This window comes from Triturus cristatus, chromosome 7, assembly GCF_964204655.1.
Source record: "Triturus cristatus chromosome 7, aTriCri1.1, whole genome shotgun sequence".
NCBI classification, from domain to species: Eukaryota; Metazoa; Chordata; class Amphibia; order Caudata; family Salamandridae; genus Triturus; species Triturus cristatus.
The window spans coordinates 1,017,599,924-1,017,621,698 of record NC_140590.1 but is presented as its reverse complement, the minus strand read 5'-3'; the positions used below and the strand labels follow the sequence as shown (position 1 = coordinate 1,017,621,698).

The 21,775-nt window shown below is 48.6% G+C and overlaps 1 protein-coding gene across 2 annotated transcripts in view; it reads left to right on the top strand.

Moving 5' to 3' along the window:
• Nucleotides 1-21,775, top strand: part of AFF4 (ALF transcription elongation factor 4) — an 862,537-nt gene that overhangs the window by 725,193 nt on the left and 115,569 nt on the right. For both annotated transcript variants that reach the window (XM_085618067.1, XM_085618066.1), the window contains one exon: nucleotides 4,505-4,641. In XM_085618067.1, the coding sequence (XP_085474193.1) occupies nucleotides 4,505-4,641 (137 nt within the window). The remainder of the gene's footprint in view (nucleotides 1-4,504; nucleotides 4,642-21,775) is intronic.

The window sequence follows — 21,775 nt, the reverse complement described above, 5'->3', positions numbered from 1 at the left end:
GGTTACCTTAACCTTCCACCGGACTGTATGAACATCATTAACCCCTTCAGTGCCCATGACGAGCTGGACTCGTCATGGGCTGCGGTGGCGCTGTGCCCATGACGAGTCCAGCTCGTCATGAACTCTGCCCGCTAATGCAAGGCGCGGCACTGGGCGGGGAAAGGGGCGGGCATGCAAGGGGTTAAAGAGGCCAGGCGCCCTACCACCAGAGCTTGCTACGCAGCAAAGTGGAAAAGATTCGCCATTCACTGTACTAACAATCATATCGATCCACTGGATGCGTCCAGAACATAATTTGCTACTTACTATATTTGCAAAGATGTAATTTGGCAATACTCATCCATACGTCTACATCTAGCAGCACTTGCCGCTTACTTACAAAACAGACAACACTTGTCACTTTTTAGGGTCCCAGCAATTAAAGCCTTTATGGAAGGCCTTAAACGAGTCATACCTCCAAGATTACAACCCTCTCCAGTGTGGAATCTCAACATTGTGCTTACTAGGCTCATGGGACCCCCATTTGAACCTCTACATAAATGTGAACTACAGTTCCTCACATGGAAAGTAGTTTTCCTTATTGCAATCACCTCTCTCAGGAGGGTAAGTGAGATCCAGGCTTTAACCATACAAGAGCCATTTTTACAAATACATCGTAACAAAGTGGGTCTCAGAACAAACCCAAAATTCCTGCTTAGTCATTTCTGCATTTCATCTTAATCAATCTGTGGAGCCACCGGTGTTTTTTCAAAACCCGGACTCCGTAGCAGAGAGAGCTCTTCACACCCTAGACGTCAAAAGAGCTCTACTCTATTACATTGACAGGACTAAATCCTTTCGCAAAACAAAATAATTGTTTGTAGCTTTCTCTCCACCGCATAAGGGTAATCCCATCTCAAAAGCTGGGATTGCAAGATGGATTGTTAAATGTATCCAAATATGCTACCAAAAAGCCAAGCGCACATTAACAATTCCCCCTAGAGCGCACTCAACACGCGAACTAGGGGCTTCCATGGCATTCTTAGGGAACATTCCCCTAGAAGACATTTGTAAGGCAGCGACATGGTCTACAACACACACCTTCACTAAACACTATTGTGTTGATGTGCAAGCCAAGCAACAAGCTTCTGTAGGCCAAGCTGTTCTTAAAACCCTTTTTCAAACTACTGCAACAGATACAGGTGACCACCGCTAGGGGAGATACTGCTGTACAGTCTATGCTAAGTGTGAGATCTGCAGCTCATATGCCTCGAACTGAAAATGCTACTTACCAGTGTGCATCTGTTCTTGGCATGTAGAGCTGCAGATCCTCACACGCCCACCCACCTCCCCAGGTGTAGGAAGCTGGTTCTGAATATGGTATACCACTTGGTGGTTATACCGTTCACGTCAAGAGATTCCCCAGAAGTGTACAGGGCTGAATGTAAACCCAAAGTGCTCTGTTAGTGTGGGCGTGCAGCCTTCGGTCTAACACAGTGGCGTGCTGGACATTTATTGCATAAACATTGACCAGTAACTGACACTCGACTCAAAAAGGAGATCCACACCAATTTTATAAAAATAAGCTTTGTTTTAGTTTGATTTTAAGACCAAAATCTTCGCATAATGGTTAGTACGTTTTTCAGGAAAAATACTTTAGTCTTTCAAAAGTCGACAGTGCAGTTTTCAAACAGTTCAGTATTAAACTATGGAGGAAAATAACAGTGCGTTTTCACGGGTAGGTACCCAACTTACAGGTCCAGTCTTCGGGGTTTCAGATCAGCAGAGGGCAGGGGTCAGGTAAGCTCAAAGTCTGCACCACCAGCGGTACAGTTGTGGCCGGGTGCAGAGTTCAAATTCGGAGATGGGCCCAATGCCTTTCATTGGAGACTGGGGGTGCTTGCAGCTAGGTAGATCGGTTGCAGGGGCTAAGCTTTGGTGGTTAGAGCCAGCACGTGGGGCACAAGGCAGCACCTAACATACACCTCCAGCATCACCGGGGTGGGCGGGTGCAGTGTGCAAATACAGCGTCAGGTGCCAATGCATTTAATGAAGAAACTCTGTTGGACAAACAGGCTGCAGGCATCGCACCGGAGGCTGCAGGAGGGAGACCAGTGACAGCAGAGTTAAGTTGAGGTGTTGAAGGTCATAGGAGCACCATCAGTTCAGCTCACCAAGGCTCGGGTGCAGAGGTGTTCTGGGACGTCGGATTCTTCCCTCAGAGCCGGTCGTGGTGAGCCTCTGGATTCAGTCTGCAGGCGGCGGCCTGGAGTCCAGGAGGGGTCGGCCAATGCTGGCCTTGAGGTCAGAATTGCTGGGGAACTTGTTCTGGATCGGTGGGCCACCTGGACATGAACTAGAGGCGTCTGGTGCAAAATGGCAGGACTTGCGGTTCTGGAGGGCACTAGAGTCCTTTGTGTAGGTTTCTTGGGGACAGATCCACTGTCCTCTGAAGTCTCTGGTCTTTGTCGAAGGACAGGCAGTCTGCCTCGGGTTCTGGAAGTCGATGGCTACAGGACAGTCGTTGTCCCCTTTTACAGGGTCTTTGAAGTCTGAGACAGACCAGTATGGCAGGGGCCAAGTCAGTAGGTGTCTTCAGGCTTCTCTGAACGGCTTCTTCTTTGTCCTCCTTCTCAGGTCAACAGTAGCTAGTTTCAGGGTCTGGGGAGGACACCAAAATACTAGATATAGGGGAATTGTAAGGGACTGACTGGTAGCATCAATGGTCACCTTACCTGGGGTGTCTACACAGTCATTTATGCCACCCTCCTATGGCATAGTCCTAGCCCTGATTAGAGGGTCCCCCCATCTTCAAGATGGCCGGGACTGAAAGATGTGCTTCCCTACACCCGAAGGAATTGGCAGAGGTGGGCACACCTCCTATTTTTCCTAGATTTTCCCATCGACTTTTTTGGTCCTAGAGGGCAGAGGTTCTCGATCCAGGGGTCCAGAAACAGGCCAGGTGGCAGGCTGCAATCAGTCAGTCTGTGGCTATACCAGGGTTAGAAGGTTTTCAGGGGGCACCTCTGAGGTGCCCTCAGAGTGCACGTTTCAATAAATCCCACACTGGCATCAGTGCGGGTTTATTGAGAGGAGTAGTTTGGTACAAAACACTCCTGGGTTCAGAGAAGCCATTGTGGTGCTGGGGAACTAGAGTTGTCGAGTTTCCAGCCTATGTAAGCCCTATGGCTTCCCTGGCACTATAATATCTAAGAGTGAACTTAGATATCGTAGGGGTATATCTGCTCATGCAGATATGCCCACACCTGTGGTATAGTGCACCCTGCCTTATGGATGTTAGTCTTGCTAGAGGGGTGACTTACCTATACCTAAGGCAGTGCTAGTTATGGTGCACAGGCAGTATGCCATGTCGACTTTGTTGTTTTGTTTGCACCAGGCCATGCATGCTGCAGTGGCAGTCTGCATGGCCTAGGTGAGGGGTCCTTAGGGGACCCTCTTAAGAACCAATGCCCTTGTTGCCCAGGTACCATTTACTAGGGACTTAAAGGGGGCCTAAAGGGCCATTTGTTGAACTGTTTTACGGTACTGGAAACCTTGACAGCAGGGACCCATTACTCTACAGTCAAAGTTGCATCAAAAGCCAGGCAAAAAGATTGGGGGTGGGGGGGTACTACAATAGAACGAATTTCTCGCAAGAATTGTGTTACAAGACCGTAGTGAATAAAGCAGTCCTGTTTTGAAGTAGGTACTTCAGCCAAAGCCTCAAGTATGCAGCATCCTGATGGTGTAGTAGGCCTGTTAACACAGTTACTGACCTGACATCCAGGAAGTGCGATAAAAACTTAGTGTTTTCTCGCAAAATATTGTGACACTATACATTTTTTTTTTCTTTCATCTTTACAATACATTTTCATCATGGTTAGTTTGCAGCATGTGTAGCTGTAGATCAAATGCTGTGCACATTCTGCCATCGACATTTAGGCTCATATCATTAGTGTCATTCCTTTCCTTGTGTTTGATTGCAATTTCTCTTTGACCCGATGTGCCATATTTTCATTAACTTGGCAGTGATGTTTTCCAAGTTGACTTAGGTTTCCTTGTAGATTCCTAGATTTGGAAACTATTTCTTATGCTGTCATGACTTGTTAACCTAAAACATTACGGGTAACACTTATATTATACGATTTAATCTGCTTGACACAATTAAATACTACTTAATTTTGTATTTCAGGAAATATCCATTATGTTGTGATAGTCTAAAATACATTTTTCTCTCTCTAAATATATATATATATATATATATACAAATATTAAATATGATTTTAACTTCAGTTGTGACTGTTTACATTTGGTTATTTTCTATACAAACTGGACAGAGGGACATACTGATTTTTGTTAGGGTAATGGTGGCGTGGGACAGCATTTTGGGGATTATCACACCACACGCTGGCTTGTTAAAACATCTATTTATTTTAAATAAAACCCTCCTTATGTGTTTAATTTCCAGGTTTTTGTCATTTTTGTATATTCTCACTTTCTATCTGGTAATGTTCCTTCACTTTAGTCTGATCGGTTTGAAAAAGCGGTTTACTACTTGGATGCTGTGGTTTCATTCATTGAATGTGGAAATGCTTTGGAAGAAAGTTCTCAGGAATCCAAGTCCCCGTTCCCTATGTATTCTGAAACTGTGGAATTAATCAAGTAAGTCTTTTGTTCTGCTAATAAAAAATGTTTAAAAAATTGAAACATTAAATGCCATAATGTTCCTACATGTTCGAGGCATATGAGCTGCAGATTATACACTGGGCATAGCTCGCCATCTGGTGTTGGGCCCGGATGTTTGCAGTTTGTTTTTCCTCTTGGAAAGTCTTTGGAAGTCACGAGTTCGGTGACTCCTTCTCTGGTTCGTATTGCGCATGGGCTTCGGCTCCATCCTCAGATTGTTTTTTTCCGCCATCGGGCTCGGATGTAATACTTTGCGCTCCGGTTCCGAACTTCCCAGTTCACCGATCGACGCACAAATCCTCGTTCATCGAGCTTCTTCAGATAATAAATCATCTTACTCATCTTCTCTTCGGCACTTCTTCGATTCCGGTCGTCGACGGCGGCCTTCGGGCCTATTCCGGCTCCGGTCTCGGCTGATGGAAAGAACTCCCTTCAAGAAGTGCCCTCGATGTGGGTCCAAGTTTCCCCACACCGATCTTCATGAGGTATGCAACCTCTGCCTCTCCCCAGAACACGAGGCCCGAGACTGTCCCGCCTGCAAGTCTTTTCGCTCAAAAAAGACTATTCGAGATCGACGGGCTAGACGCAACATGGCGCACTCCTCGACCTCCGGTCCAGTCGACATCTTCGGGGACGACGTCGAAGCTCCGGGACAGCAGGACATCGCACAGGAGGACGACTACCTCGTCAGCGCCTCCGAGTCCGACGACTCAGATGTGGAGGACACACCCCGGCGCAGCGGGTCGTGAGTACAATTCCCCCTCCCACGCCGATACCGAAAAAGGCTTCGGTCACACCTTCGCCTCCGGGCCTAGGCAAGGCCAAGGACACTGCTTCTCACACCCCACCTTCGGGCCCGGTAAAGAAGCCTACTAAGCCTTCCGGCAGCTTGGGCTCGAGCCAGCCGACCACCGGTGCCGAGAAACACCCTTCGGCACCGAAGAAAAAATCGGCCTCCACCTCCACACCGAACCCGGCACCAAAGTCTTCTGTGTCGAAACCTGCTCCTCCGGCGCCGACCAAACATCCCAAGGCCCTCGGCACTGACACTCCTGTGCCGAGACCACCTCCGGCACCGACCAAAAAATCGGAGGTTCCAAAGAAGCACGGCTTCGATAAGCCTAAAAAGCCGTCAGCCCCGAAACCTTCAGCGCCGACCGAACAACCAGTGTCGCAGGAACTTTTCACACCGGATCCTCTGCAAAAAACACTCACCAAGGATCCAAAAACTGGACACTTGACATTGTCTTCAAAAAAGAGACACTTGGACAAGCCGGCTCCACCTCCACCTCCAAAGAGAAAGGACATTGCTACCTCTCCTTTCAGGGTACCTTCCCCACCTCCTCCACCCTCTCCACCTCCACCATCCCCCCCCCCCCACCACCTCATCGTTCCCCCACCTTGTCTCCTGTCCCAGACGATTTGGGAGACCCTTATGATCCAGCAGATGTGCCACAAGACCCCACCCCTACTCGATCTCCAGACCCATGGGATGATTATAACAATCCGGACATCCCAGATGTCCCACAGGATGACCTTTACCCATCTAGGCCATCCACACCTGAAGATTCCTTGGGTTTTCACCATTTGTTACAACGGGCGGCACACTACCACGGGGTGGAGTTACATACTGACCCAGTGGAGGAGGATTTTCTCCTAGACACCTTTGACGATGCACATAGGTCTACTGCCATTCTACCTATGTTAAAGGGCGTAATTAAACATGCCCCTGAGGTTTTTAAAGACCCAGTCAGGGCCAGGGTCCTAAATCCTCATGTAGAGAAGAAATACAAGGCCGCCCCCACAGACCCTTCTTACATTAAAGACCCTGCACCATTGGATTCCCTAGTGGTATCTACAGCTAGGAAGCGCTCAAATTCTCAGGCGTCAGGCGAAGCACCCCCACCTGAAAAAGAGTCCAAGCTCCTAGACGCGTCAGGGAAGCGCACTGCCTCACAAGCTGCCAATATATGGCGTATCGCCAATACGCAAGCACTGTTGGCCCGATACGACAGGGCGCATTATGATGAGCTAGAGACCATAATGCACCATCTCCCTGAAAAGTACAAGACTAGGGCTAATGAACTGATTCAAGAGGGGAAAACAATAACTAATACCTCGATACGCTGTGCCCTAGATGCAGCAGATACAGCCTCCAGGGCCATAAACACCAGTGTCCTTCTCTGTCGCCATGCATGGCTCAGAGTTTCAGGGTTTAAACCGGAGGTACAAGCCTCTATATTAAACCACCCATTCGACCAAGATCATCTATTTGGCCCCAAAGTAGACGAAGCCCTCGAAAAAATGAAAAAAGATACAGACACGGCGAAATCCATGGGAGCCCTGCAGTCACATACTCCCAGGCACTCCTTTCGCCGCTCTTCCTTTTGGGGCACGGGCAGAGGCTACTCCTCGGATAGTGCATCCACGTCCTACAAATCCCCTCCTCAATCTACCTTCACAAAGGGTTATCAAAGAGGCGGATACAGAGGCAATAATAATAAGGGCAGAGGCAAGACAAATACCGCCCGCTCTGCCACACCTCCTGCCCAATGACTTTCCCCCGCTCCCTCCAGACCATTCCACTCCGGTCAGGGGCAGACTACAACATTTCCTTCACGTCTGGGAGACAATCACCTCAGACAGATGGGTGACACAAATTATTTAGTCAGGGTATTGCCTAGAATTAACATCTACCCCCCCAAACATTCCACCCAGGCACCGCCCTATGTATCAAGAACATACTGCGCTACTAACACAAGAGGTGATCTCCCTCCTGCAAAAAGGAGCAATAGAGCAGGTCCCCATAAATCAACAAAATTTAGGGGTCTACTCCCTGTACTTTCTGATGCCAAAGACGGACGAGACTTTACGACCTATCCTAGATCTCAGACCTCTAAACACCTACATACATTCAGACCATTTTCACATGGTAACCCTTCAACAGGTTCTTCCACTCCTCTCCCAGAACGATTTTCTCACCACTCATTTGAAAGACGCATACTTTCACATCCCAGTACACCAGTCTCACAGAAAGTTCCTCAGGTTTGTGGTGGACGGACAACACTACCAGTTCAAGGTGCTCCCGTTCGGGGTAACAGCACCAAGGGTTTTCACCAAGTGCCTGGCAGTAGTGGCTGCACACCTCAGAAGACAGCACATTCACGTCTTCCCGTATCTGGACGATTGGCTGATAAAAGCCACGTCCTACCAACAATGTGTGCAACATACCGCTGCTACGGTCCAACTACTTCACCAGCTAGTTTTCACGGTGAACCATCAAAAATCCCACCTGGTACCATCACACACAAAACAATATCTCGGAGCCACCATAGACACCTCAAAAGCCATAGCCTATCCCAATCCTGCCAGGATTGCAAAAATACAGGCTCTGCGTCAAAAATTCCTATGTCAACACTCTCTCCCAGCAAGAGTGTTTATGCAGCTCATAGGGATGATGGCCTCTTGCATCTTTATAGTGCCCCATGCAAGACTCCAAATGCGTCCACTCCAAGAGTGCTTAGCGCGCCAGTGGAACCAGGCCCAGGGACAACTGACAGATCTGGTGTTGGTAGACGGTCGCACCCATCGCTCTCTGCAGTGGTGGAACACCACAAACCTTTCCAGAGGTCGACCGTTCCTGGACCTCGTCCCACAAATAATCCTAACAGCAGATGCATCGCTCTCCGGCTGGGGAGCTCATCTGTTACATCTCACAGCACAAGGCACATGGACGCCGCAACAGAAGTTACTCCACATCAACCATCTGGAGTTACTGGCGATCTTCCTCGCCCTAAAATCCTTCCAGACGCAGATTTCAGGCAAGGCAGTCCTCATTCGCACAGACAACATGACTGCCATGTACTACATTCAAAAACAGGGGGGCACACACTCTCCACAGCTCTGTTAGCACAGAGCATATGGAGATGGGCAATTCCACAAACTATTTTTCTCCTAGCCCAACACGTCCCAGGAGTCCAAAACACCGTGGCAGATCTGCTCAGCAGGCAGACACAGCAGATCCACGAGTGGGAACTTCACCCGCAGGTTCTTCACCCGTTCTTTCAGATGTGGGGGCATCCACAGATAGACCTATTTGCCACCCACGAAAACAAAAAATGCCCAAGCTTCGCCGCCAGGTATCCACACCCATTGTCCAAAGGCAATGCGATATGGATGAACTGGTCAAACAAATTTGCATACGCTTTTTCACCTCTCCCACTAATTCCATTAGTGTTGCAAAAGCTACAACAGCATTCCCTAACTCTGATCCTAGTAGCTCCAACATGGGCCAGACAACCGTGGTACACCACACTGCTGGAACTCTCAGTAGTACCACACCAAAAGCTACACATCTCACCATGCCTCCTAACCCAGAACCATGGAGAGATCTGGCACCCGGACCCAGCTCAGCTCAACCTTGCGATCTGGCTCCCGAGGTCCTAGAATTCGGATACCTTAACCTTCCCCCTGATTGCATGAACATCATCAGGGAAGGTAGACGCCCTACTACTAGAACGTGCTATGCAGCAAAGTGGAAAATATTTGTTGTTTACTGCCACAACAACACAATCAATCCTTTAAATGTATCCATACAGCACATTCTATGTTATTTACTCCATTTACAAAGGTGTACCCTAGCATATACTTCCATTCGGTTACACCTCGCTGCAATTGCTGCTTATTTACAGAACAGGCAGCACCTCTCACTTTTCAAAGTGCCTACCATCAAAGCCTTTATGGAAGGCCTCAAAAGAGTAATTCCACCCAGAGTACCACCCTCACCTGTCTGGAACTTGAATATAGTCCTCACACGGTTAATGGGACCCCCTTTCGAACCATTACATAAATGCGAGCTGCAATTTCTCACATGGAAAACAGCTTTTCTGGTGGCCATCACTTCCCTCAGAAGGGTTAGTGAAATACAAGCACTCACTATACAGGAACCTTTTCTCCAGATGCATCAGAAGAAGGTTGTACTCCGCACCAACCCCAAATTTCTACCCAAAGTCATTTCTCCATTACATCTAAACCAGTCGGTAGAATTACCAGTCTTTTTCTCGCATCCCCAAACAGTTGTGGAAAGGGCTTTACACACACTGGATGTTAAAAGGGCTTTACTTTACTAGAGCCAAAGGACACAACCTTTCAGGAAAACCAAACAGCTATTTATCTCCTTCTCCCCACCACACAAAGGCAACCCTATTTCTAAATCAGGGATAGCTAGGTGGATTGTAAAATGCATACAGATTTGCTACCACAAAGCAAAACGAATGCTATCTGTTCCCCCTAAAGCCCACTCTACAAAGAAGATAGGGGCCTCTATGGCTTTCCTAGGGAACATACCACTAGATGACATCTGCAAAGCAGCGACATGGTCAACACCGCACACCTCCACAAAACATTACTGTGTAGATGTGCAAACCAAGCAACAAGCTAGTGTAGGCCAAGCTGTACTAAAGACAATGTTTCAAACAACTGCAACGGATGCCGGTGGTCGCCGCTAGGGTTGGGTACTGCTATATAATCTATGCACAGTGTATAATCTGCAGCTCATATGCCTCGAATGGAATATGCTACTTACCAGTATGCATCTGTTCTTGGCATGTGGAGCTGCAGATCTATACACGCCCACCCGCCACCCCGGCTACCTGTATCCATTCCAGTCTTATCTTATTTAGATACAATACACATGGGTTTCTTTACTGTTACTACTTCGCTCCATCTTTCCCTGCTGGCGAAAAACAATCTGAGAGTGGAGCCGAAGCCCATGCGCAATACGAACCAGAGGAGGAGTCACCGAACTCGTGACTTCCAAAGACTTTCCAAGAGGAAAAACAAACTGCAAACATCCGGGCCCAACACCAGATGGCGAGCTATGCACAGTGTATAGATCTGCAGCTCTACATGCCAAGAACAGATGCATACTGGTAAGTAGCATTCTCCTTTCTTTTTATTGAACGTTTTAAATTTGCATTGCGTTTAAATGGACTATCTAAATCAAGCGTCTTAGCATGCAAGCCGTATTTTATAATTTGTTTGGTCTATGAATAGCATTTCATCATAAAGAGTTTATCTTGTGAAATGAGCATTAAACTTTGACTTGGACTCTGCTTTCAATGGAAAGCACTTAAACTACGAAGGGGTGATTGGAGGTTGTTTGAATTTATTATAGGAGGCCTTGGCAACGTACCCACCAGGAGACGTTGCTAAGACAAAAGCAGCAAACATTAGCACGTTCATCTCTGTTAAATAATTTGTGGAGAGGGGGATGTTTTATCTTTTTAAGATTGAAGCACAAGCATGATGATATGATTCTGAAGGCTCCACAATGAGTTTTTTATGGAAGATATGAGGGATAGAAAGATAGCAGTCTAGATTTATGTAAAGCTTACTTTCCCTGACAAGAATTGAAGCACTTTGCTGATAGGTAGCAATCTACTCCTTGGAGCCTAAGCCTACTTTTTAATGTTATTTGTAAGTGTTAGTTGTATATTATTCAGTATTACTAGATTACTAGAAGTGGTATCCCCAAGCAATTTCTGGTCTAGAAGTAAGTTAATTGTTATTGATACAGGTGTTTTAGTTATCTATCGATTTGTATGTTCGGTTGTCTCTGTGATTAAAGGGAAAGTGCATTATTATATTGTTCGGGTGTTCTAGATATGTATGTTTCTGATGGATACTTTTGCCTACACGTTGCTTACCTCTTGAATCTACCAGGGCACCTGACTGGATCCAAAAATTGTGCATCAGCTCTCGTACAACGATAGTTTGCACCTTATCTTCATCTCTGCTCTAAAACGCCCCTGGACATGTCACAAAGTTGTCCTGGTGCACTGATGTCCGTTACTTTATTGTCGCATCCTATGATGCTTTGCTGGCAGGCAGATGTAGTCTTCAGATCTGTAAAACGTTTATTTTTAGTGCCTGGGCCCCAGTTATGACTCTATTAAGGAAACATTGTTGCTGCATGTGGGAAAGTGCCCCTTTTTGACATGGTTGCCCCCTACTTTTTGCCTGGTATTGCGTGAAATTTTGATTAACGTTTCCTGGGTTCCTGCTAACTAGGTGGCCAATGCCAGTGCTCTTTCTCTAAAACAAAGGTAACAGCTCAATTGTTCCCCAATTGGCAAGACCTTTAGCACTTCTATGTCCCTAGTAAATGGTGCCACTGATACCTAGGGCATGAATACTAAAGTGCGTCTCTAAGGGCTGCAGCATGTTTTGTGCCACTCTCCAGGACCCATCCCAAAGTCATGCTGACTGCCATTGCAGGCCGCGTGAAATGGTGCTGCTGAAAGTGAAAACATGACATGGCCCACAACCTTGTGTGCCATGCCTACAGACAATGCATGCAGTATAGGTAAGCCACTCCTGCAGCAGATCCTGCAGCCCTAAGGCAGGATCCTCTATACTACGTGTGGACATATATGCATGAGCACATAAATGCCCCTGTGATGCCTAAGTCACTTGTTAGATGTCCCAAGTGAACAGGAAATCCATTTTAAGTACATTTGCTCAACACTGGTATAAACGAGTTACCCAGCTACATGGCGGCTTCACTGTAATCTACGGTGTTTGCTATCAATCCCCTTGTATCAATAAACCCACACTGATTTTTTTAAATACATGAGTGCAGAGGGCACCTTAGAGGTGTCCCCTGAAAATCTGCTGTCTGACTGGTATCGTCCAGCCTGCCACCTCAGTCGAGTTTCTGACCCCCTGGAGGTGAGAGCCAGCGCTCTGAGGTCAGAAACCATGCATGTTCTGGCAGTTGGTGTTTCCACCTCCACCAGGATGGCTAGTCAATGCATACCAAGGCCAGAGGCTTCGAAGCCTATGCCACCTTTGACATGCGACTCTGGCTTTCCCCAGACCTGAGAGATGCCACCCCTACCCTGAGGCCCATTTGGCACTAGTACAGGTGGGAAATTAGCTATACAAGGAGGCATGGTTCACTATCAGGCCAGTGGTGCCCTTAATGTGAGCTGCCTGATGTGCCTCCTTTAGGAAAATTACACCATCTTGGTGAATGTAGAATTTGGAACTCTGGGTCAGGGTTATGCCCACTCCCCCACAGGAAGGGGTCATATAGGGGGTATAGTGAACCCAAGTATAAGTAGCCCATTGGCTACTTCCCTTCAATCCCCTTAACACCCCTAAATTCAGTAATCGGGTGCTCCCTGACACCAGGAACTCTGATTCACCTGACAAAAGGACCAAGAAAAGCCAAAGAAGCGAGAACTGCGAACTACAGGTTGACTTTAACGCCAAAACCTGCCTTCCTGTTCCTGGGCCACCAGGTATTCGCCAAGTCATCAGCATCTCCCCCGAAGTGGAGGAGCCACTTCCCTGCAAGCACCAGACTGCAAAGTCCGGTTCACCGTTCTGCTGACCACCGGGACCACCGACACAGCAGCCGCTCAGGAGAAGGTCACCGTGCTCCCAGAGGGCAGACCTGTCTGAATAAGCCAGGACCCCCAGGAGCCGCCCTCTCTAGTACCCGGGGTCCTGACCCCTTGCAGCAACCAAAGCTTGTTTGAAGTCCAGTGCAGATTCCAAGACCGCAAACACATACCAGCTGACAAAGGACGTCTGCACTACAGAGGCCAGCACAGAGGGGTCCAGCTGTCCAGTTTTCCCCCTTTACAGGTCCAATGGGGAACCACGAGTGCCTTTGACGCACTGGCCTAGCCAACTAAAAAAAAAACCTCTGCACATGAGCTCCAGACATCTGCCCGCGACAACCGGCTGTGCCCCCTGCTCCCAGGACCCTCACGAATTCAGCTCCCTGTTATAAGTTCCTGGAGTTTTTCACCCTGTGCAGCCTGTTTCTAGGTGGCCCGCTCTTTGCCTACGGTGCACTGCACAATGCTACTAACCCACCCAGCACCTTTGCACCCAGACATTCCAGGGCAGGTAAACCCGAACTGCTGGTGGTTCTTTGGACCTTGACCCTTGTAGGAAGCTGGCTGCGTATATGGTATAGCCACTAGGTGGTAATACCGTACACAGAGCCCAGAGGTTCCCCAGAAGTGTAAAGGGATCATGTAAAACCCAAAGTGCTCTATTAGTGGTAGTGTGGGCGAGCAGCCTTAGGCCTAACACTGAGGAGTGAAGCACATTTATTACAGTGATCAATAATTGAGACACGACTCGAGAAGGAGATCCAGACCAATTTTAGAAAATAATACTTTGTATTGTATTTTAAGACCAAGGTACTCGTAATAAGGTAAGTACATTTTTAATTAATACTTTTCTCTTTGAAAAATCGACACTTTTCTATAAATTTGTCAACACGACACTTATAGAAATTTTTCAACACAGTTCAGTGTCATCCTATGGGGAAAACAACATTGCGGTTTAACAGTTAAGTTCTGCACTTACAATCCCTGTAATCAGGGCCAAAGGTCAGCTGTCAGGTGAGTACCAAACCTGCACCACCAGCGGCTCCGTGATGGACAGGTGCAGAGGTCAAAATCAAAGTTTGGCCAAATGTTTTCCAATGGAGACAAGGGATGCCTCGAGCCACACTGCTTGCAGGTAAATGGGTCGGTTGCAGGGGGCCAAGCTTTGGGGTTGGGGGTGTAGGTTTTGCAGCATAGACATCTTCTAGATTCACATACTGTGCATATCCAGCCATTTAGTGGTTGGAGTCGGAAAATGCTTTTGCTTTTTGTTCTCTCTGGTTGGTAGTTGTGAAACCTGATCCTCCTGGTCAGGCTACAACCCCCTTTGTGTGTGTGTGCAAGCTCTGATTATTTTTTCTGCCATGGAGATCGGAGGTGCACTGAAGACGTCTGAGAAACTACAGCAGCAGACAAATGCAAGAAAGGAAGCCCACCAGAAACTCTGAAGAGAGGTGGTACCAAGGAATGTTGAATGAGTGGGAAATCTTTGAGCAAAGCAGCTTGTATGACGCTGCTCACTTTCTTCCTCATGCACCAGCCCAAGTACATTTATCTCTGGCAGAATAGTCTCCAGGTCTTTGGGGGGGGGGGGGGGGGGATTTTGCTCTTTTATATATAATATATGAGCAAGCGAACGGGTGAATTGCTCCACGTACTAGCAAAAAAACTTGAAATAATGCAGCACAGCTGCATTTTTATTACAAGGTTGGAAAATTCCAACATGTCTACCATGCTGCACTTATGGCAATGTGCTGTTTACACACTTTCTGTTAGTTTTTAAAAATGTTTGAAACCTACTTTCATAGTTTAGTACTACGTTGGAAACGCTCAACCGTGCCTCTTCCATACAGCACAGCGCACAACACTTCTAGGGAACAAGTTATTCCCAAGTCTTCTTTTTCGTTTCTAACATTGCTAAAGGCTCACACTCTGGCTATGCTTACAAGGGTTCAAACTTGCCAAAAAAAAGCTGTTTTTTTCGAGGCATATGAGGTGCAGATTGTACACTTTTGCATAGATCGCCCTCTAGTGTTTTGAGCTCAGATGTTTGCACTTTGTTTTGCTTTCGGAAGAAGTCTTTGTAGTCACGAGGTAGGTGACTCCTCCCTAGGACGATAGTGCACATGGGCATTGACCCCATCCTCAGATTGTTTTTTTTTATCTGGTTCGGATGTGAATTGCTGCGCTCAGGGTCGATATCTGTTTTGAATCCCACTTTGACGCGCAATCCCTCTCCACTCAATGGTATTGTCTCGATCGCGTTTCCCTTTTCGACACACATCTTAGAATTAACTGCTCGATCTTCGACGCGGGCCGATGGGCCTCTCCGCGCCTATGCAGTCAATGGAAAGGACTCCTTTCAAAAAATGCCCCGGGTGTGGTGCTAAGTTCCCACACACAGACTTCCATGAGGTGTGCAATCTCTGCCTCTCCCCGGAGCACAAAGATAAAAACTGCCAACCCTGTGAATCGTTCAGGTCGAAGAAAACCATCCGTGATCGTTGGGATCGACATCACAAAATGTCTTGCGGAACCTGTTCGATTCCGGACATCTTCGAAACAGACTCCGATATCCAACCAGAACAATCAGGTGATGAAGAACATGTCTCCGAGGCCGACGACTCCGACACCGAACAAGAGACAGTCACCCCGGCTCAACGGTCCATAAGTACCGAAACCCCCCCTCCCAAAAAATAAACCGAAGGCTCCGGTAACACCCTTGCCCTCCGGCTTGGGTCGACACCAGCAATATGTTTCAGACGCTCCGCCCTCTGGCCCGGCCACGAAACCTAAACATAAGCCTTCCGGCTCGAGCCAACCCCATTCCGATGCTGGAAAGTCATCCTCTGCACCGAAGCAACAAGTCAAACACCTGTCCACGCCGAAGACAGCCTCGACGCCAGAGCCCTTGGTATCGAAGCATAGCAAGGACAAATACTCGGAACCGAAGAAATCTTCGGAGCCGAAAAAGACTTGACCCAAAAAAATCGTCTGAGCTGAAAATAATCGTCGGCGCCGCAAAAACCTAGTCTTAAGACCCCACGGAAAGCCTCACAAACTCCCTCGAATGAAGGTTCGGATCCAAAATCTTCGACACCGAACAAAGACATTTTGCCCACACCTGATTTGGCAGATCCAAAGCAAAAAACTTTGTTTATTGACCCAAACACGGGCAAACTAGTCACCGAGCCTCCAAAAAAGAGGAAACTGGACACTGCAGAAGAACCTGTTATACCTCTCAAACGACAGGACTTGGGCACTAACACGTCCCCACCTCCTTCTCCCCCTCCAGTTAATCCACATCTATTGATTTCTCCACCACACTCCCCACAACCTATATTTTCACCTCAACCATCAGATAGTGAGGATGACACAGGTAGAGAAATAGACCCACTTGGGGATGATCATTCACATAACATCCCACAAGACGTAGACACATGGGGTGACTACAATACAGGTCCCGACCCACATAATAATCTGGATCTCTACCCGTCACCACCAGATGATAACACTGGGTTCGCGCAACTTATCAACAGGGCTGCCCAATACCACGGGGTCCCCTTACATTCCGACCCCTTAGATGAAGATTTTTTTGCTAGAAACCTTCGCACCCTTGCAAAAATCAACAAGCACCCTGCCAGTGTTAAAAGGCTTGCTAAAACATGCCGCAGAAGTTTTTAAGGACCTAGTCGGAACCAGAGTTCCCAATCCTAGGGTGGATTAAAAAAATGAAAGGCAGCTCCCAATGGCCCAATTTACATTAAAGGTCAGATTCCCTTCGATTCCTTTGTGGTAACTAACGCACGCAAGCGTGCAAACTCACAAAGTACAGGCGACCCCCCCTTCTGATAAGGAATCCAAATTAATTGACGCATCTGGGAAACGTATTGCGTCACAGGCTGCAAACCATTGGCGGATCGCCAATGCCCAAGCTTTATGGGCCAGATACGACAGGGCTCACTACGACGAGCTTGAAAAGCTCATGGAACACCTTCCTGACCAGTACAAACAAAAAGCCAACAACCTTATCCAGGAGGGCAAACTGATCACCAACACCTCAATAAAAGGTGCGTTCGATACGGCCTATACCGCATCTCGCGCAATTAACACTAGCATCTTATTGCGTAGACACGCTTGGCTCTTGTTTACCCAGATCAGTTGACTGGGGGTGAGTGCTTGCAATGTTCAACACTCCGTCCATCATTTACTTTGGTTTTTGCTTTGTTCGCCACAAGTTGGCAGGTAATGCTCATACGGGAGTCCCTTGCTCACTTTGCCACTGGATTCAAGCAAGCCTGGCTGAAGACGGCTGAAATGCCAGAAACCGGTCCTAGGAAGCTTGTTTCCGGTCCAGGGAAGACATGGCTTGGCAGTTCGGGCTGGACTGTTCCCATTAGGCACAGGGTCAGACTGATTTGCATATGGCCATGTCTGAACTGGGGTGGCAGAGTGGCCTAAGGAATGGTGATGGATCAAACCCTGATCAGTTGGCTGGGGGTGAGTGCTTGCAATGTTCAACACTCCGTCCATCATTTACTTTTTTTTTTTCTAAGTCCAAGAAGCACAAGAAAAAGAAGAGGCATTCATCTCGACATCACTCCGATAGGGATGCTGCTCCGAGATCGACTTTGCCCTCTCGACGCCGTAAGGACTTTGTATCTCCTTCGCCTGTTCCTGATTCACCTATTGGCCTATCGTCACCTGTGGCTTCACCGGAGCCTTCTCCTGCTCCATCTCAGACGCCGGCTTCGTCTCCGGTTCCGATTGAGGATCCTCCTGCTCCAGGTGAGCCTTCGGCTCCGCTGATTCCACAGTCGGCGCCGGTCAGCCCGAGTCCGGTGATGCCTGAACAATATCCTGCGTTTCCAGGCCCAGGTCAGGACCCTACGCATTATCTTAATGCTATGTATGGAGTCTTCTCCAGAGCCATGTACCCCTCTGGTGCACCTTCGGGTCCTATGGGTCCTATGGCCTTCAGTTTGGGAGTTCCCTAAGCTTATCCTTAGGCTCCCTTCATGCCATTTTTTCTGGCAACGCCGTCTTGGCATCTACCGGCACAGAGGGCATCGACGCCGCTCCCTTCTTCACCGGCGCCGACTCGACCTCGTTCGACGCCGGCTGTCCCTTTGGATCCACGCTAGACGCCGGCTCCGGCGCCGTCTGATTCGGTTACGGCACCGCTGACTTCTGTTGTGAGGATCAGGTCTAGAAGGGAGGCCCAAAGGGTGCTGGACGAACACAGGTACCTAATGGAGGAAGTAGAGGAAGGTGAGCTGATGGAGTCGGACGCTGTGTTTGAGTTGAAGGAGGCTAGTGGCCTGGAATTATCACCTGAATGGGAGATTACTCCTCCTTCTGATGCTCCCTCAAAGGATGTGGCTCCATACCAGGCTGTTATTAAGAAGGCGGCTGAACTTTTAGATCTGCAGTTGCCTTCTGCAGAGTTCAAGCCTAACATCCTAACGGAGGTTCTGCACTCTCCTTCTACTGCATCGGAGCCTTTACTCCCTTTTAATGACGCCATTATAGAACCAGTAATGGAAGTGTGGCGTAAGCCCTTCTCTGCTCCTGCAGTTTCCAAAGTTATTGCCAGGAGGTATAGAGCAGCTCCAGGGGACCCAGACTTTTTGACATCTCACCCATCTCTGGGGAGTCTGGTGGTTCAGGCTGCCTGTTCCAGAAAATCAACAGGTTCTTTTCCCCAAGTCCCGAGTGACAGTCAGGCGAAGAAATTAAATCAGTCTGCCAAGAAGGTCTTCTCTTCTGCCAGCATTGCCCTTAAATCGACAAATGCCACCTGTCTTTTGGGCCGATATATCCATGCTCTTATGGACTCAGCAAAGCAGCTAGCCCCAAAGCTGTCAGAAGAGGATAGAATGAGTTTCAATGAGGTCCTTTCGGAAACCCAAGCGGCAGCACGTCTGGTAATCCAAAGTGGCTTGGATACAGCTGACTCGGTTGCAAGAGTCATGGGATCTTCTGTTGCCACCAGGAGGAGTGCGTGGATTAAATCTTCAGAGTACTCCCCTGATGTCCAGTCAACGCTCTTGAACTTGCCTTTTGATGGCTCCGGACTTTTTGGCAAGAAAGCGGATGCTGCGCTTGAAAGATTTAAAGAGAGTAAGGCCACGGCTAAATCTTTGGGCTTTCAAACTCAGCCAAGGGGTTCGTTCAAGAGGTACAGGGTCTTCTGAAGGTCAACCTTTCATTCTTACAGACAGCCCCAGCAGCAACAGCAGCAGAGCACTCTGTATAAGAGCTACAGAGGCAGAATCAGGGGTCGCACTCGAGGTCGACAGCTCTCCTCCTCCTCCTCTTCCTCCTCTTCCTCCTCTTCCTCCTCTTCCTCCTCTTCCTCCTCTTCCTCCTCTTCCTCCTCTTCCTCCTCTTCCTCCTCTTCCTCCTCCTCCTCCTCCTCCTCCTCCTCAGCCCCTCCCACCACTGCAAAGCAGCCCTAGATCCACCATTCTGGATCATGTTGGTCCTGTGGGGGGCCGGCTTACCCATTTTCTACAAGATTGGGAATCGGTTACTACAGACCTTTGGGTTCTAGATCTTGTAGAAAAGGGGTACGCCCTTCCCTTTCGGGAATTCCCTCCAAATTACCCTCCTTGTCAAGGGGCTTGCTTAGAGGACCACTGTCTTCTCCTGCAGGAGGAAATCCTGACGTTACTGAAAAAAGGTGCGATAGAGGTGGTTCCAGAGCAGGAGAGGGGTCAGGGATGCTACTCCCGGTATTTCCTGATTCCGAAAAAGGACAGCAGATTGCGTCCAATATTGGACCTCAGGATCTTGAATCTTTTTCTGAAGCAAGAGAAGTTCAAGATGCTCACCCTTGCGCAGGTTCTTAAAGCGCTGCATCAGGAGGACTGGATGGTGTCGATCGACTTGCAGGATGCATATTTCCACATCCCCGTCCTGAAATCGCACAGGAAGTATCTCCGGTTTACGGTAGGGTCGCAACATTATCAGTTTGCGGTTCTTCCGTTTGGTCTTACTTCTGCACCTCGAGTCTTCACCAAGGTGATGGCAGTGGTGGTAGCCCATCTCAGAAGGTCGGGGATTCCAGTTTTCTCCTATCTGGACGACTGGCTGATCAAAGTGGAGTCGCCAGAGAGGGTGCTTCATCATCTGCAGGTTACAACTCAGCTGTTGTACAATTTGAACTAAGACACAAAGGCACACCATAAATGTCACTATAATCCAATGTGTATCATGACATCATTTCATTATTTCACATGAAAATAATTTTTGATTAGTCGCTGTAGATCATTCAGACGGTACTTTTATTTTCTTTTACAAAACCACCTCCACACTTCACTCAATTTCCTTCCATAGAATTGCATTTCCTGAAATTTGTTTTATCGGTTTACAGGTAAGTACAAGTTTGTAGGAGTTGGTATTCTGGGGTTAGAATGAGGGTTCCCACAGGGTCAAGGATGCACTCTCAAAGCACCCTCAGCAGCACTAGGGCGGCTGTGTGCAGCGTGCTGAGGCCCAATGTTATCCAACAGGGTATGGGGGCCTCTGGTTGGTGGCTGTTCACGAGCAAACCACAAGGTTGTGGGAGCAAAGCTCCTGATGGTAGGCTCAGGGCAATGGGGGATCAGAGTTAGCACCCAAAGTACACCTGCAGCACCACAGGGGCGGCTGGGTGCTGTTTTGGCGTTGGGTGCCCTGTTGATTTCAATGGGGATTCTCCGGTTGCAACAAAGACTGCAGACTCAGGGACGAAGATCTTCTGGAGGTGACCACTGGTTGGAGAGGTAAGTTGGGATGCCTGGGGATCCTGGGACACCTTTGATTTTGCCACCCAAGGCTGTGGGATGTCTGGTGCAGGGGTGTTTTTAGCCGTCGGGGTTTTCTTACCAGCTCCGGTCGGGGGGATCCTCCAGAAACAGGCTGCAGGCTTAGCTTGGAGTTTCGAGGCAGGTCCGAGACCTCGGGTCAGGATGGCTGGGGGAAGACCTCGTGGTGTTGGGCCACTCAAACTCGAGCTGTTGGTGACAGGTGCAGAGTGGTGCAGACTTGCGGATTTGGCAGGAGCCAGAGTCTGTGGGAGAGCGAATCCGGTTCTCACACGAGACAGTCTTTTTTGTGGAAGGCAGAGCAGCTCCTCTGGGTTTTTAAGGCTTCTGGCTGCAGGACGCACCGGGATTTTGCTGGAGCTGGTTCGAGGTGGGGACAGGCCGGTAGCCCTGGGGCCAAGTCAGTGTGGTCCGCCTCTTCTTAGTTTGAGCACTGCTGTTCGGTCCTACTTCTTCGTCCGTCCTTTTCTGAGGAGGTAAGGATTCAGGGGTACCCCTAAATATTAGATTTTGGGGCATTACAGGTAAGAAAAAGGTTGGCACCAGTGGGTCCCTTCCTTGGGGTGGGTACGCTCCCTATTATGCTACCCTCCAGTGGGAGGGGGCCATATGCCTCACTCTGGTTGGCTGGGTCCCCTCATCTGCAAGATGGCGGGGACTGAGAGTTGTGCTTCACCTCGCCTCCCCCACCTGAGGGCTGGGGTTGGCAAAAGTGGGCACACCTCCCTTCCTCACTTGGTTTTCCCGCCTATTCTCCCGCCCAAAGTGGGGGCCAGAACCGGTGGGGACCAGTTGCTGGAAGCAACAAAAGGCCTGGGGATGCTCCCAATGGCGGCAAGCCTTCAAAGCTCCCCCTTTGTGGACCCTGGCCATCCTGGGGGAGGATGC